Here is a 15,571-nt window from a genome sequence, read left to right as displayed (position 1 = left end):
AGAACGTTTGATCTGCATTTGATCTACGCTCAACCGAGGTACGGCTACACCATTGAGACAAATCAAACACAAGTACACAAACAGTTTACGGTCTTTGGGATCTGATTTCAGAAAAGAAAATTCATCAGCTGACTTCAAAGCTAAAGTAGTCAGTATCTAGAGCCCTGATGAAATGTAGAGGAGTCAAAAGTATGATATTTGTCTTTCAAATGTAGTGGAGTAAAAGTTATAAGTTCACCCAAAAATAATACTCAAGTAAATTTACTCTATTACTGTCCACCACTGATGAGTTGTAACCAAGCGGCAACCTCTGGTCTTAAAATATGTAGACCATTCAGAAGTGCTAAAAACTGCAGTTCATGGCGCGTCCGCTTGAGGCTGGCAGCAGAAACACCAAATAGCTTCCTAAAACCTAGAATTTGTTTCAGTCAGGATTTGAAAGTGCTTCTCAGTCTCCCGCTATTGAACTGTGCCCTCTTTCTGTTTTGGGTCCTAGAATTGCAAAACCTGACAACATGGTCCATTTTAACATGCAGTCAATGCTTAAAACTGAGGAGGAGGCACTTACAGTTAGTGTTGACTTTGGTGGCTATAAGCAGGACCGCTTGTATCTTTGCTAATTTCACCCTGTGCATGTGCAAGTTGTGACTTTTAGCAAGACATCTCAACCTGTTGTCTTTTCACAAACAAATGTGTCTCTCATTGAGATTCTTTACCTCAAAAAAGGCGTCCCTGGCTGAATGAAGGCAAACATGTCTTCCGACACCTACCCCTCGCCAATGGTTTAAGATATTATTACAGAACTTTATTGAAGTCGTCTTTATGCTGATGTTCTTGTTTGCTGTTTTAGGTCAAATGGAAGCATTGATAATATTTCCGTTTGTTTCTTAACCAGCTAAAAACTCCTCACAGGGCTTTAATTGAAAGTTAGCTTCTTAAACATCAGTCTCGCTCTGTATTTGTCCTTGGTTTGTTTGTCCAATCCGTTGCTTCAAACCACCATCTCATGCTGGATTCTTCTTTAAGGATGGGTCATGATTTTTGAGTATTTGAACAGTCATTACTTTAAAAAAATTCAGAAAGTTGCCTGGTTATAAAGATCTTTCTTTAGGAGCACTGTCTCCACTCTGAACAGAACAGCATCTTCCTGAAGGTGTGTCTGAGCTCGATGCTGCGGAAGGCGTAGATGGCCGGATCGATGAGGGCGTGGCTCATCATCAGCACCACATGCAGCTGAAACAGCGACCGGTAACACTCACAGTACGGGTTCAGAGGACAAACCATGATGATGGTGAGGTGAAGGAAGAATGGAGCCCAACACACCACGAACGTCCCGAACAGGATGGTGAGCGTCAGCGCCCCTCTCATGCTGCCCCTCCACCACTGACGACGGCACTTCCTCACCTCGCCACCGCACGGCAGAGCAGCGATCTTTCTGGCGTGGCTGCGTGCCAGCATGAACATGTAGACGTATAGGAAGCAGATAATCACCAAGGAGACAAAGAAGAAGACGACAAAGCATATCATGATAAACTTGGAGGCAAAGAACTGAACCATGAGCACGGCACACACGCCACATGTGGTCCAGATGACGCCTAAGATGACTCCCGCACGCCGCATTGTCATGATGTTGTGATACTGCAGAGCATGGAAGATGGTGATGTAACTGAAAGAGAGGACAGATATTTGATCAGCTGCTTGATCCGTCTTTTGGTCCACATGTAGGTGCTTGACAGCTGAAATCAAATGTTGTCAACCCTTTTATTGGGTCTAATTTATTTGTCTGCTTTGTGGTTATTCTGCTATTCAATCGATCTTTATTTATATAGCGCCAAATCACAACAAATGTTATCTGCAGACTCTTTCCAAACAGAGCAGGTCTAGACCGTACTGTATGTTCTATTATTAACAAAGACCCAACATCAAGACCGGATAAGATCCAGTCCCATCTTACAGACAGGACTCAGTCTGATCTCATCTTAATCCACCATGAGCAGAGCACTATGCAGCATTTAGCAAGTGACAGTGGCAAGGACAAACTTCCTTTAACAGGCAGAAACCTCCAGCAGGACCAGACTCATGTTACATCATGACACACATCTACTGAGACCGTGTTAGAGAGAGGGATAGAGGGAGATGAAGAGAGAGAGAGATGATAGGGGTGAGACGGATAGTAGTAGTTGTAGCAGCTGGAGTCTGGCACGTTCACAGCAGCAGAGATCCAGAGGAACCTACGAGATACGGGAGCTCAGGGACTCCAGAACAGTCTATGGTTAGTGACTTTAATGGGACAAGGAGATAGAAAGACAGGATCCCAATGTGTCAGTTCCCCCGGCAGTCTAAGCCTACAGCAGCATAACTAAGAGCTGGTCCAAGCCTGAGCCAACTCTAACTATAAGCTTTATCAAAAAGGAAAGGTTGAAGACTACTCTTAAAAGTAGAGAGGGTGTCTGCCTCCCGGACCCTGACTGGTAGATGATTCCAAAGGAGAGGTGCCTGATAACTGAAGGCTCTACCTCCTATACTACTTTTAGAGACTTTAGCAGGCCTGCATGTTGGGAGCATTGTGTTCTAGAGGGGCAATAGGGCACTATGAGCTCTTTATGACACGAAGGTGCCTGACCATTCAGAGCCTTTGTAGGTCTATCTCAGAATAAGTCTTAATGAAATATTAAAGAGAGGCTCAAAAAGAGAATTTACGAGTTCTCACACAATGCTTATTTTCTCCTGTCTAACAAAATCAGTTTTACTGAGTTTCTCATTTATAAAAACATCACACTCATTGTGATTGATTACAGACGAGCACCAACCAACAATATCTGAAGTCTTGATCTGAAAAAAGTGTCTGCCTTTGTGGAGAAAAGGCAGAGGAGCGTAGTGAGATAGTGACTTCAGTGAACATGACTTGCAGAAAGTACTGCCTTTAATAAGCTGCAGATGTTTGAGCTAGAACTCAGGGAAAAGTTCTGACTCCCAACTTTGAATTATCCCCAGAGTCCTAGTTTGTGGGACCTGATGCTTTGAATTTAAATATAAGCAGAGGATAATTGGTTATGGGACCCACAATCCACAAAGAAACAGTTCAAAACATTCGGCTCAGCTGTAAACAGATCAAACAAATCACTTTGTTTTACAACCTACAGTTATGCTTTCTTTTACAGTCAGTGGAGCCGCTTTCTCCTCTTTGATTTAAAAAGAAACAAAATAGCTGAGAGCATTATCATGTCTTTCAGATGGGGATTCTCTGGGACTAGTGTGCTGGGGTGGAATAACTAGCAATAGTATAAATTAATTTCTGTGCATACACACCGGTCCACAGCGATAGCCATGAAGCTGAAAATGGAGCCCACAAATGACATGCACAGCAGGGAGTCCATCACGTCATCCAGCTTTGTCTCAGAGGAACCCGTCTTCATCAGGTGTCCGTTGTCAGCGAGCATAATCATCATGTTCTCACAGGTTTTGGAGAGGCTAGCGATGGTGTTGAAGGCTGCCAGGCTGCAGATAAAGCAGTACATAGGCGAGTGGAGGTTTCTGTTTCGTATGACGGCTACAACGACGAGCAGGTTCTCAGCCAGGCTCACCACACCGATGGCAAAGAAGATGGGGAAGGGGACTTTCACCTCAGGGCAGTCTGACTGGTTCATTCTGGTGGTAATGTTCATGCTCAGCCAAAATGGTGTCCTTAACTTAAAGGTAGTCATGTAACATTTGAAATATAAGGTTTTGAGATCTCCCACAGTGTTTGTACAATTCTTGAGATGACTTGCAGCTAATGATTGTGTCTTAATTTTTCAACCCCTCCTTAGTATTCCTTTCTGTGCAAAGTTCATCTTATTGACTGGCACTGACCTGAAGTTCAATCTAACTTAAATATGTGTTGTTGCTTTACGCAGGAACACAAGACTGGCTCTCTGCAGTCGGTTTGTCGTCATCACAAACGTCCTTATGTTCAGCTGAAGTGAGCCATGTCATCATTCTGCTTCTCTTCTCTTCTTGACGTGTGAGACAAGCAGTATTTTTCTTTGTGAGGCTTTATTTCCCCTTCAGACGGAGAGAGTTTGTTGGGGTTTACACACCACCTCTAAATGCCAGAGTTGTTTACATGAGACGGGCGTGCTGCTGTAAGGATGCTTGTCTTATGAACCATGTCGATCCGATCCTGTCTGCTTCTCTAGATCTTGATGAGTGTTGTCTGGTTGCGTCACCTGAGGAAACACAAGCAAGACCATTAAGACTGAGTTATAGTCCCCCAGCTTCTATTAAATATAAGCCCCAGTTACAATACATCCTCTTTCAGTGTCTCCCCAGCTGAACACGATGTTCGTCACGTCACTTTTGTCCATTACAAATAGAGATCATCTCGGATGAGTAGTGTGGCCTTTTGTCCGAGGTCTCACGGCTCATTCTGCCCTTAAACTTGAAAATACTCAATTGCACGGTGATCTCCTGGTTATAAAACATTTCAAAGAGAACATCATGATCATTCAAATCTTGTTTCAGCCGGGCTTTAAACTGAACTTCTGCTAAGCTGTGGACTCAGCAGGATTATAATGATTAAACCAAGCTTTTATCATTGACCCTGCGAACCTCTCCTCCTTTTCAATCCAAAAGTAATGTGAGTGATTTGGGAATTATTTGAGGTGCTCAAATAATCCAATTCATAAAACCTTCAATAACTCTGTAACTTTGTGCTCATCATGACCTTTTATGACCTGGGTTTAGAATAATTTCTCATTGGAGAAGTCGATTAAAAGCAGAAATGAAAAGCTGATGCTGCTGTGCTTTCATATTCATCTCCCATAATGAAACTGTTGTGGCCTCCTGCAGCAGAACGCCTCCTTAAAGCTGGGGTTGGTAGTCAGATTTAGATACACTTTTTGTTATACTGGTTAAAATGATCTTTATGTCCTGATGGTAATCAATACATAATGTGTTCTTAAAAAAGAACGAAATCACCGTTTTTGGGGTCCAAAATTTTAAACCATTCAAATCCCATCCTGCTGTTCTGCCCGCCTCCTGCGCGTACATTTCCCCGGCGTGCACTCTGAGTCCCCGTCCCCTGCCTCTGCTTCCCCTGACTCTACTGACTGCCCCTCTCGCTCGACCTCGGGCCTGTCCCCTCTGACCCGATGAGGTGCTCTGCTCAGGACTGTAGTCCGGATCAGAGTCTAAAAAGCTCTCACCACGGGGGCTCTGACAAGCAGAAGAATTAATGACATTTAGTAAGTCCTACAGAAAATGTAGATGTACTGTAGCGTCCGTCCGGACGCTGTAGGGATGAAGAGCCGATTCGTGAACACGTTGATCTTTAATAACCGGTCACTGTCAGCAGTGATCACGCCAACCAACAAAACAACAATCAATGTTTGAATGAATGAAGAACTTCTCCTCTTCTCTCTCCTCTCTCCCGCTTGCACACTCTACACCTCTCCTGATGCCTTCACTGACTGTCAACACTGTAGGAATTAAGAGCATCTACACTGAACACGTTTAACAAACAGTAGAGCTGTTACAGTATTATATGTGTTCTAACTTTTCTCCTGATATCGTGTCACCTGTACAACTGGATAATGCTAGCATTACAGCTGTGAGTACTAACAGCAGCCATATTTATTTGTGTTTTTAACTTTCACTATGAAAATGTTTTGGTGAGGACCGGTTTTGAATCAGTCACGATCACATGGTCGCAAGTCAGCGGCGCTCCTGTATGTAAGTGGGGGGTGGGCGTCATTTTGGAGAAGCTCCAAAAGGGGGGAGGAGTTAGACGGAGTCCTGAGGAAATGCTACAGTCAAATTCCAGCTTTAAGGTGCATTTCGACCAAGAGTTCTGAGGTCTTTTAGCCCCAAGAACTACTTACCCCGGAACTAAAAGGTTCCTGTGCCCCCATTGTTGTCTGTGTTTTGACCGCGGGCTGAAGTCCTGGGTAGATTGTGCAAATCAGACCAGTGACGTATGGAGGAAAAAAAGAAGAAGCAGACGGACAGGCAGGTATCATTATGAGCAACACAACAGTTAGCTTGTTAGCATGGAAGAGACTGACACAAGACCACAAACACTGACACATTCAGCTGAAGGTCTCCAGTTTACAGGGTCACTTTTAAAACCGTAACACTGGGAGAGACGTATTCGCGGTGGGCTGAGAGAAGACTACTGCTACAAGCTCCTAAATCAAGTGAATCACAGCTTCTTCTTTTGAAAAGTACACACATACAAAAAAGATAGAACAAATAAAAAACAAATGAAAGAAAGAGATATCAAGTGAATCACACGTGTGTGATGTTATTGTGGACGATGGGTGGAATAAAAACACTGCAGTCAATCTACTAATCAGACATTTCAGCATTGCAGGCCCCCCCCCCCCCGAAAGTCCCGGGACCTTTGAAAAGTGCTACCCCCCTAGAAGGGGCTTTTCAGAGGGGAGATTAACTACCCCTGAACTAAATTTAGACCGTGGGTCCACCAGTCGAGACGCACGTAGTTCTGGGGTAAAGTTCCTCAGGTCAAAAAACGCCTTTAGTTTAGTTTTTGGGTTTAAAGCTCCTGTAAGGAACTTTCAGTTTGCGAAGGTTTTGGAGCCCCCTGTGGACAATGCTGTTCATCTTATTTCAAGCTTTGCTGTGTGCTCCATTAGCCTCCTCCTGGATGCAGAAGCTTTTTGCATTCATGTCTTCCTCTACAGCCTTTATTTATATACATGGCAGCAGACACACTAACAAAAGATGTTGCCACTTGTGACCATGTTTCTCCACCTGTCTGCACTCCTGCCGAGTCGGGCAACCGTTTCCTGATAGAATAACACGTCGATGCCTGCAGTATGAGAAGTGGTGAACACACGGCTATTTTTAGTTGACTCTCCAAGTTATGAACTGAGCTTTAAGAGGATAGGACAGCTGATAGAGAAGGAAACTGGGAGTTGGAAGTGACATGCACCAAGGGGCTGCAGGTTGGAATCCAGCCCAGGCTGCCCCCCTTGAGGACTATAGTCTCTGTTAATGTGGTGTGCAACTTAACCACCAGGCAAAACTGGCGCCCCTAAAGGGAGCACTATGGAACAATCCTGAAGACGATAAAAAGATTGTACATCTGCAGGCTGTTTACTTTAAAGCCCTGATGGCTGCGGAACAAGCCCTGGATGCTGACATCGTTCAGTGATACCCTACAGGACAGAACTTCATGACGAAGATGAGGTGAAACATCCTTTTTCTCTATTATTTTTATTTTTTACTGATTTTTAATCCCCTTATGTTAGTGTGTATTGAATCTTGTGACACAGTCAGATTTCCTGGTGAAATCTGATGTAAGTGCAGATGTTTACGAATATTCAGTAAAGAAAAAACTTTAAATTCCAACCATAGCTGTCTTTTGAATGTTTGCCAATGGAAACATGCGCACAGGGTTTCTTTAATAGACAAATTCTACCAAGCAGAAACTTCTCAGCTGGCCAGATTGACTTAAACATCACAAACTAAACGTTAATCAGGGTGAATGATATACTTGATTTTGTGACATTCAACTTCTCACACACACATATGGCAGAAGCTGCTACACAAAGGGCCTATGGGTGCTGAAAAGTCCCATTCACGTGCACTTGCATGCCACTGGTTAGGTCATCAGGGTTCAGTGCCTTTCCCAAGGACACTCTGACATGAGGACTGTGTGATAGATAGATTTTTTTGTTAAATAAACTGATCAGATACAAATAAGCTCATGGATATTTAGTGACCAAGAAGTGAATTAATTGTTAAATGTCATAAGAACAACTGCAATATTCCAAGCGGCAACCTCTGGTCTCAAACTATGGAGCCCATGCGGAAGTGTTATAAATTGCAATTCATTGAGAATCCGCTTGAGGCTGGCTGCAGAAACACCGGAAACCACATTGACATGAATGGGAAAAAGACGATCTTTGCAGCATTAATAAACATGTTTACAGCCTGGTTCAAAAAACAGCTTGGCTCTACGAAGCTAATTTCTCTATCTGCACACACTGTACAGGGGGTAAATTATTTTTTCCAACGCGACGGTTCAGAAGATATTAAGATTATGAGTTTTTGCCCAAATAAGGACATGACTGACTTGACTCCCAGATGGGAACACATAGCTGTTGGCTAGGAGGCTCAAACTCCGCCCCTTTATGTCACACTATGCCTGGTAGAGTTCCGCATTTCCAATGCGTCGATTGGCTTCAAAACAGCGCTCAAGAGCAGATGGGTGACGTCACGGATACTACATCCATTATTTATACAGTCTATGCAATATTCATAAAAAGTTAAAAAAAACTAAAAAAGTTTTAGAGTATTATGTGTTAAAAAGTCATTCAAAAGAAGAAAAAAATACTTTAAAAATGGTTTAAAAACTCTTACAATGTTCTTTATCTACATATTGAGTCTCTTAGAGATCACACTTATGATTGATTAGTCATGCCTGCCAGGACCGGAAGTGTGAGCTCAAAACGACGATTCCAGTATAGTGGGCTGTATTCGAACCGCTTACCATACCAGCATCATATTGATTTGGCCAAAATTCAGTATGTCGTATGTGTACAAGAGCAAAATCTGCAGTATGCCAAAACTACCCGGATGTCTGGAAAATGTCTCAGTCTGCATCGGACCAGTCTCTATCACGTATTGTTACCCACAATGCACAGTGCTAACGTTACGCTTCTTCTTTTTTCCGTATATAAAGGGGGAACTCAGTATTTAGGAGCTGTGAAAATGATTAAATTGCATATAATACACTTTTAACTTTTTAAATCTTAAGTGATTCTAGAGAAGCAGTTTCGCGATCAGCTTGGCCGTTGTTTACTTCTGCTTTCCGATACCAGAAATCCAGCTAAGCCTGACCCAGCACCCTGCAGACCAGATCCAACAGAACAGTCATACTCCAGACTACCTTCAAACGCAGTATGAAGTATGCTGCATGTACTGCATACTGCATTCATAGGTAGTATGCAGCAGGCGGTTTCGAAAACAGCCATAGTGTCCAAGTTTTATTAACTTATATACCCCTTTCATGTGAAATATAAGTGTTTTATGTTATTTTATTTGGAGGTATCATTGCTCATTTGTTGTGTTGTGCTTTATTCAAATGTTAGAGGTTTTAAAAGGTTTCTTTAGTGTGAATTAAGTGTTTTGTTTAGTCTGCGGGGGCAGTGTTAGCACATGTGAATGTGATTTTGAGAATTAAAATTCTCGGTGAAGCTGCCAGAGAGGAAGCATCCCGTCAGAGTTTTATATTCCTCTTTTCAGAGCACAACACACAACAGTTACTGTTTGTTTTACATTCAGCCCCCACACTCACAGAACAGCTGTCTGACTGAAGTGAGTTTCTATTTATTGTACTTTATCCTGTTGAAAACTCATCGTCTCAAACATTTAAGTCAATCCACTGATTATTTGAAATACGATTCAGTCTGAACCAGAAACAGACCAAAAACCAAAAACAGAATTGCACAGCAGCGTGTTTCTCTACTTTGAAGACAGAGTCAGTGTGATCCTTGAGTGACAGCCAATACACCCCACACCTTAGTTTAGAGTGAAAAATAAAACATTAAAAACACACAAACTCTGACAGAGGAGGCTAAACAGTGGGTGTTTCCGTCATCATCTCTGTTGTTTGGTCTCTCTGGGATTTATTGACGACATAATGACTAAGAGGAATTATCTCCACACATGGTTTAAAGGTCAGGTAAACGCACTTTCTTTGAAAAAATATGAAGAGTGATATTTTTCATGCTAGTTTGTCGAAGTGCTCACATAAGATCATTCAAAGCTGGGGTGAGGCACTTTGAACAAACCAAAAATAGTAAGCCTGATTGAAGGAATTAAACTCTAAAAGTGCAAACCTACTCTCTTCAGACATATAAACTTACTCTGCCTCTCTGATGGCGCAGGGGGAGTGTGTGGCAAAGAGCTGGAGGGAGGAACACAACTATATTTAATGCATTAAACTATCTCCATTCCTTCAGCAGCCGGGTGGTTTTAAGCTTGTTAAAGACCAAATGAGGCTAAGCAGGGACAGAGAGGAGGTTGACAGACAAACCGTCATCTCATCTTCTCTGAATCAATAATTTGACAGACTTATTTAAAGCCTGAGGCAGCCACAGAAACTGCTGGGGCTTCAAGCATTTCATTCATTGATTGTTTCAGGATGTTAAGAGAGTTTCAATAAACACAACAAAATAGTTGTTGAATAGGAAAATGACCTTCCTTAAGTTGTGTACACACCAAACGCGGATAAAATCTAATTTGCACGATTGAATGACATGTAAGGCCAATATTAAGACCATAGTCTGTATAATAAATGGATGTAGTTTCGGTGACGTCACCCATCTGTTCCTGAAGCACTGTTTTGAAGCTGATCTTCAGCGGGTGCCATATTGGAAATTCTCTACCTAACTTCGTCCAAACTAGTGTGAGGTCAAGAGGCGGGCCTTTAGCCTTTTCACTAACAGCTACAGGGTGCCAGCCTGCCAATCAAGTCAGGCATGCCCTTATTTTGGCAAAACATGTAAGTTTAACAGCTTAAAAAATAACAAGTTATAAATAAATTCACCCCGTACAGTGTGTGCTGATAGAGAAATGAGCTATTCAGACCTAAACTGTATTTTTAAACAGCCTGTAAACATTTTTATTTCTGCTGTAAAGATTGTCTTCTTTGAATGGGTGTGTATGTGAGCTTAATTGAGGAATGGACCGGTGGAGGTTCATTCATCAGGAAAATAAAGGTCAAATTGATTGTATCTCTGTGCAGTTTCTCCAATCTCTGTGACGCGACTTTCTTTTATGGGATCAGTAATAAACATGAGCTCACTGTGAGGAAAGTGTTTCTAGCTATCGGTTGGACTAGCAAGTTAGCACTGCCCTCTTTAGCAAAATAATAGCTTCATTGTTCAATGTAGTCCAGCTCCACCTCTTCTGATGACAACAGACTGGAGTCGCATTTGAAGGGAACCTCCTGCAAGACTTGCGTCTTCGGGTACATGCTAAAGGAGCCAGTATTTCACAAGAATTAAGCGACTGAACAAAAAACATTATGGTGTTTTTTATCATTACATTTTATTTGTTAACTCTCTTGTTATCTGAGATCCATGTTTAAGAGTTTAAAATGATCACTAAACATAAATACATTTTTCTCAAACTTGTTTATTCAAGAAGTTCAGGAATTTTGGTTCGAAGTCTTGGTTTGATTTCTGGGAGAAAAAATACCCGAAGCAGAGGAACTAATTGTTTATTCGCCAATAACAGCCTCCTTTCACGTGGTAATTATTTAAATGTCATCACACTTCAGGTCAAATTAACCTTCGGGGTGGAATTTGCAGGAGCCCTGCACAGTATTGATTAAATGGCAATAATCAGTCCATCAAACTCTCCGAAGAGATCAAGCGTTTCATTCATGTATTTCCTGTCACCACGGAAAAAACATGCTCATGATGTAACATCTGCGATTACAGGCAGTTGACATCCGTACACATGTGGAGATGTTCCTTCATCCACTAACCTGTCAAATCAAGCAGTTCACACACACACACACACACACACACACACACACACACACACACACACACACACACACACACACACACACACAGACACGCACTTTCAGGGTGGGAGCTGTGTGACACTCTGGTCTCATCTGCATTCCATGTTCATCCTCTGCTGCAGCAAAAGCAAATTCAGCCTTAGAGATCATTAAAGTTTCATGCAAATCTCCTCAATGACTCATTGTCTGTGTTATTCATGAGCAAAACTAAGCTGTTAACATCCGGTAACAACATGTGTGGACTCAGTTTGCTTTTAGGGTGCTAGAAATGGAATCTAAAAAAGGTAATATTGCCTTTACTGAGGTTTACTGCTGGTATTGATTAAACAACATCAATATGTAAATCACCAGAACTCTGTTGTTTGGACTAGGGGGCAAAATAAAAAAAGGAATTAACATACTCTCTGACCAGGAGGGGAATATTCGAAGTCTGAGGACACCATGTTTTTAGAAATATGATCACATTACAACCTCCACGATCAAGTTTCTATCATGCTTCAACACAAGCTGCATGTGCAAGAGGTCAAGATGTTCACCCTGACTTAACTCAAGCTTTTTTTTTAAACAATCAGTAAACAATTTCAGGGATTTTGTTTTGGTCGTGCAACTGCACTTCATACTATATCCTGCTCACCAGTCTGCATTTTTAGAGGCAGCAACTGTCCTCGCTGGGAGGGGAAAATTTCAGGGGCCAAAGCTCTTAAAGTTTCTGGAAATGTTCAGGGGTATGTGTGAAAAGGTTTCTAGATGCTGTATTCGTTTGAAGGGATTTGCTACCTTTCAACCACAAAAGCTATATCTCGGGTTAGCAAGAATTTACAGGCAATGTTTCTTACGGCCAAATTCCACCAGATCCAAGCCCGGTCCGAGCCAGGTCCGTCTCTGATCCATCAGGGCACCAGATCTGATAAGTTTCTATTCTAGTCAATGTGTTAACTTCCTCTGGATCTGCTCCATTGCGTTCCAGCTGCATCTCTGATCCGGCAGGTCAGAGTCCTCCGGATCAGATACACAAGACTTCTATTTTTGCAGGATGCTGGAGCACGACGCATCAATCTCATCAGAGAAGATGGAGCGAGACAGGAAGTCAGGCACCAAAACTAAATGAAAACATCCGGTCAATTTTCAGAATAAAACACTCTGTGTTATCACCAGATCATAATTCACTTAACTACAACAACAAACCGTCATGATGAGCCAGGCCTGGAGTCAACAGGTCAGAGGTTTTCAGAGGGCCATAAAGACAACATGGATAAAGAGAGGATTCGCAAACCTGGTTCTAGTTTTGGGCTGGTGCTCTTGCTAGTTCGGAGCTGGTTCAACTTGCAAACCGACTTGACACCAGTTTGTTTCTCGAGCCAGTGGAAGAGCCACATCATGACGGGTTTTTTCGTTGCAGGAAAATGGTGTAAACTTGTTTGGTTTGTCTTTTTGGTCACGGCAACCGCGTCCCCTCGCCCATGACGTAAGCTATTCACGGTTCTAGACCAGAAAAGAGTTGGTGCTGCTTTGGAACCTGTTTTCCTGGCCGGGAGCTGGTTCTCTCGCAGTCAAAACTCAAAAAAATGATTCTCAATTGAGCACCGGCTCCAAACCCCCCCTGAAACTGCCTCGTCGGAAAAGTATTCTGAGATTTGTCCCCTTTAAAATCTATACCAGCATCGACTCAAATATCCCACGTCTCAGGCATGTATCATTATAGTAAAATAGTGTTTTCCTGCAGCTTATTGCAGAAAGCCAGTTGTGCCGCAGCGACCACTGATCATGTGTGAAATAAGAAAATCCTACACATCACATGAAACATCTCAAACAACTCATGCACACACACACTCTCCTCATCCGCCTCTCTACCCGTCCCCTCCTCATTGCTAAAACCGACACACATCTGATCACGACACGCCTCTTTCCTCTCTTTTTAAACTTCTTTATATTTCTTTCCATCATTACTCACCAAGCTTGTCCACACATTTCTTTATACTCTGAAGATCTAACAGATGGCTTCACAAGACATGAAATGGTCTTATGCTATTAAATGTCTCTTATGATCAAATGATCTATCCTCCCCTGCTGTATAATTACGGAGACAAAGTATTTAGTATGCACAGCGGCATTAATGAGGGGCTGCATTGAATACTATTTAATTTACTCATCGTTACTCATCGTTAGTCAGAAGCAATAGGAATGTTTGTACATATATGACACACACAGTCCAGCAAGGCTACAACGATGAGTGTTATTTTTATTCTTTGTCAGAGTTATGATTGTGCACCCTGCACAGTTCCCTGAAAGAGACTGGAGTATAAAAGCCTGTTTTGTTCCCAGTTCCTTGAAATTGATCACGCATCCTAATAGAGAGGTGATGGAATAAGGCACGATGATGAGGTAGCCATCACTCAGCAGCGACCTCGCAATGAAAGATGATCAAAGCCGGATGAATCAGACAGAGATGCATAAAGTAGGAGCAGGAATGGTAATGGATGGAGCTTTAGTTATCGAGACAGTGTCAGCCTTGTAAACCACCGTCTGCCGTCTGTATATTGAGGAGCCCAAGATCTCAGCTGTTATTTCACACAGTTAAAAGCTTTCTCAGCTCTAGTTTCTCCACGTATAACCACCATTGATATGATAATCTCTTCCAAGTAAGCCATGGTCAGACACAGGCTAATAATCTGAACACTTATGTCGATACATTATGTTTTAAAGCCCTGTCCACTGAGTTTCTGCTACTTACAGCTTTATAAGAAAGCACTTGCAGTAATGTGTCCTGTTCTTTGCTCATTGACGAAATTAAACAGAGATTGAGGGCAGCAGCTGAATCCTTCATTGAATATTTAAAATGTAAAAACTTAAATTGAATGTAGTATTGTGTAAAAGCCTTACTTGTTCTTCACTTCGCTGTCCCGCTGCCTCAACAGCTTCCTCATTCAGACGGCCTTCAGGAGACAATTTGCCTTTTTTGGACATCACCTCTGAACACAGCCCAACAAAAAGAGCAGACATCTGAAGAGGATGTTTCTTCAGCGGGGTTTTATGCAGTGGATTGGGTTTATATGAGCGGGGACAGGGAACACTGTTGTTGGAACCTTGAGAGGCTACCTCACCAAGGCTGTGACGCATGTTATTCCTTATTTTTATTTCCTCTTTCAACAGTTTGTATGTTTGTCTGCCAGTGCAAGGACAAAAAGTGCTAACCCACTGTGGGTCTCTCTTTCTCAATCCAACCAGACAAAACTTCAATCAGTCAATCTTTATTTATACAGCTCGAAATCACAACAAATATTATTTGAAGACTCTTTCCAAACAGAGCAGGTCTGGACCGTACTCTATGTTCTATTATTAACAAAGACCCAACATCAAGACAGGATAAGATCCAGTCCCATCTTACAGACAGGACTCAGTCTGATCTTATCTTAATCCACCATGAGCAGAGACCTTTGCAGCATTTAGCAAGTTACAGTGGCAAGGACAAACTTCCTTTAACAGGCAGAAACCTGAGATTTAGTTAGAGAGAGGGATAGAGGGAGATGAAGAGAGAGAGAGAGAGATGATAGTGGTGAGACGGATAGTAGTAGTTGTAGCTGCTGGAGTCTGGCACGTCCACAGCAGCAGAGATCCAGAGGAACCTACGAGACAAGGGAGGTCAGGGACTCCAGAAAGGTCTATGGTTAGAAACTTTTTTGGCAAAGTTTAAAAGTTTGAAAAGTACATTTTCAAATTAACGTTTACATTTAAAGTTAATTTAAAAAATTCAAGCTGATGAATAGCGATTAAAGGAGTTATAGAGGTGAAACTTCATTACAGCTCTGAAACAAAGCAGGTACAGCTTAGACTGATGTCAGAGGGCCACCACGCCTCAAGCCAACAGAGACCTGTATGTGATTGTGTTATTCACCACAGAGCTGTGGATGAAACTAAATCAAAGAAACATAGCATAGAAAGCAACCACACATACTATCCCCCCCCCCCTCTTTGTTAATAATAGAACATAGAGTACGGTCTAGAGCTGCTCTGTTTGGAAAGAGACTT

General features: G+C 42.3%; 1 protein-coding gene across 1 annotated transcript; it reads right to left on the bottom strand.

Moving 5' to 3' along the window:
* Positions 1 to 304: 304 nt before the first annotated feature.
* Positions 305 to 14,526, bottom strand: mc2r (melanocortin 2 receptor). The gene is made up of 3 exons (XM_034696969.1): positions 14,426 to 14,526; positions 3,310 to 4,208; positions 305 to 1,666 (listed from the first exon to the last, which is right to left on the bottom strand). Exons 2-3 carry the CDS (start codon positions 3,702 to 3,704, stop codon positions 1,108 to 1,110), a joined length of 954 nt encoding a protein of 317 aa, XP_034552860.1. The 5' UTR covers positions 3,705 to 4,208; positions 14,426 to 14,526; the 3' UTR covers positions 305 to 1,107.
* Between the last annotated feature and the right edge of the window lie 1,045 nt (positions 14,527 to 15,571).

Source organism: Notolabrus celidotus, chromosome 12 (assembly GCF_009762535.1).
Source record: "Notolabrus celidotus isolate fNotCel1 chromosome 12, fNotCel1.pri, whole genome shotgun sequence".
NCBI classification, from domain to species: Eukaryota; Metazoa; Chordata; class Actinopteri; order Labriformes; family Labridae; genus Notolabrus; species Notolabrus celidotus.
Note: the sequence above shows the minus strand (reverse complement) of the source record. Positions and strands in the feature narration are given on the sequence as shown.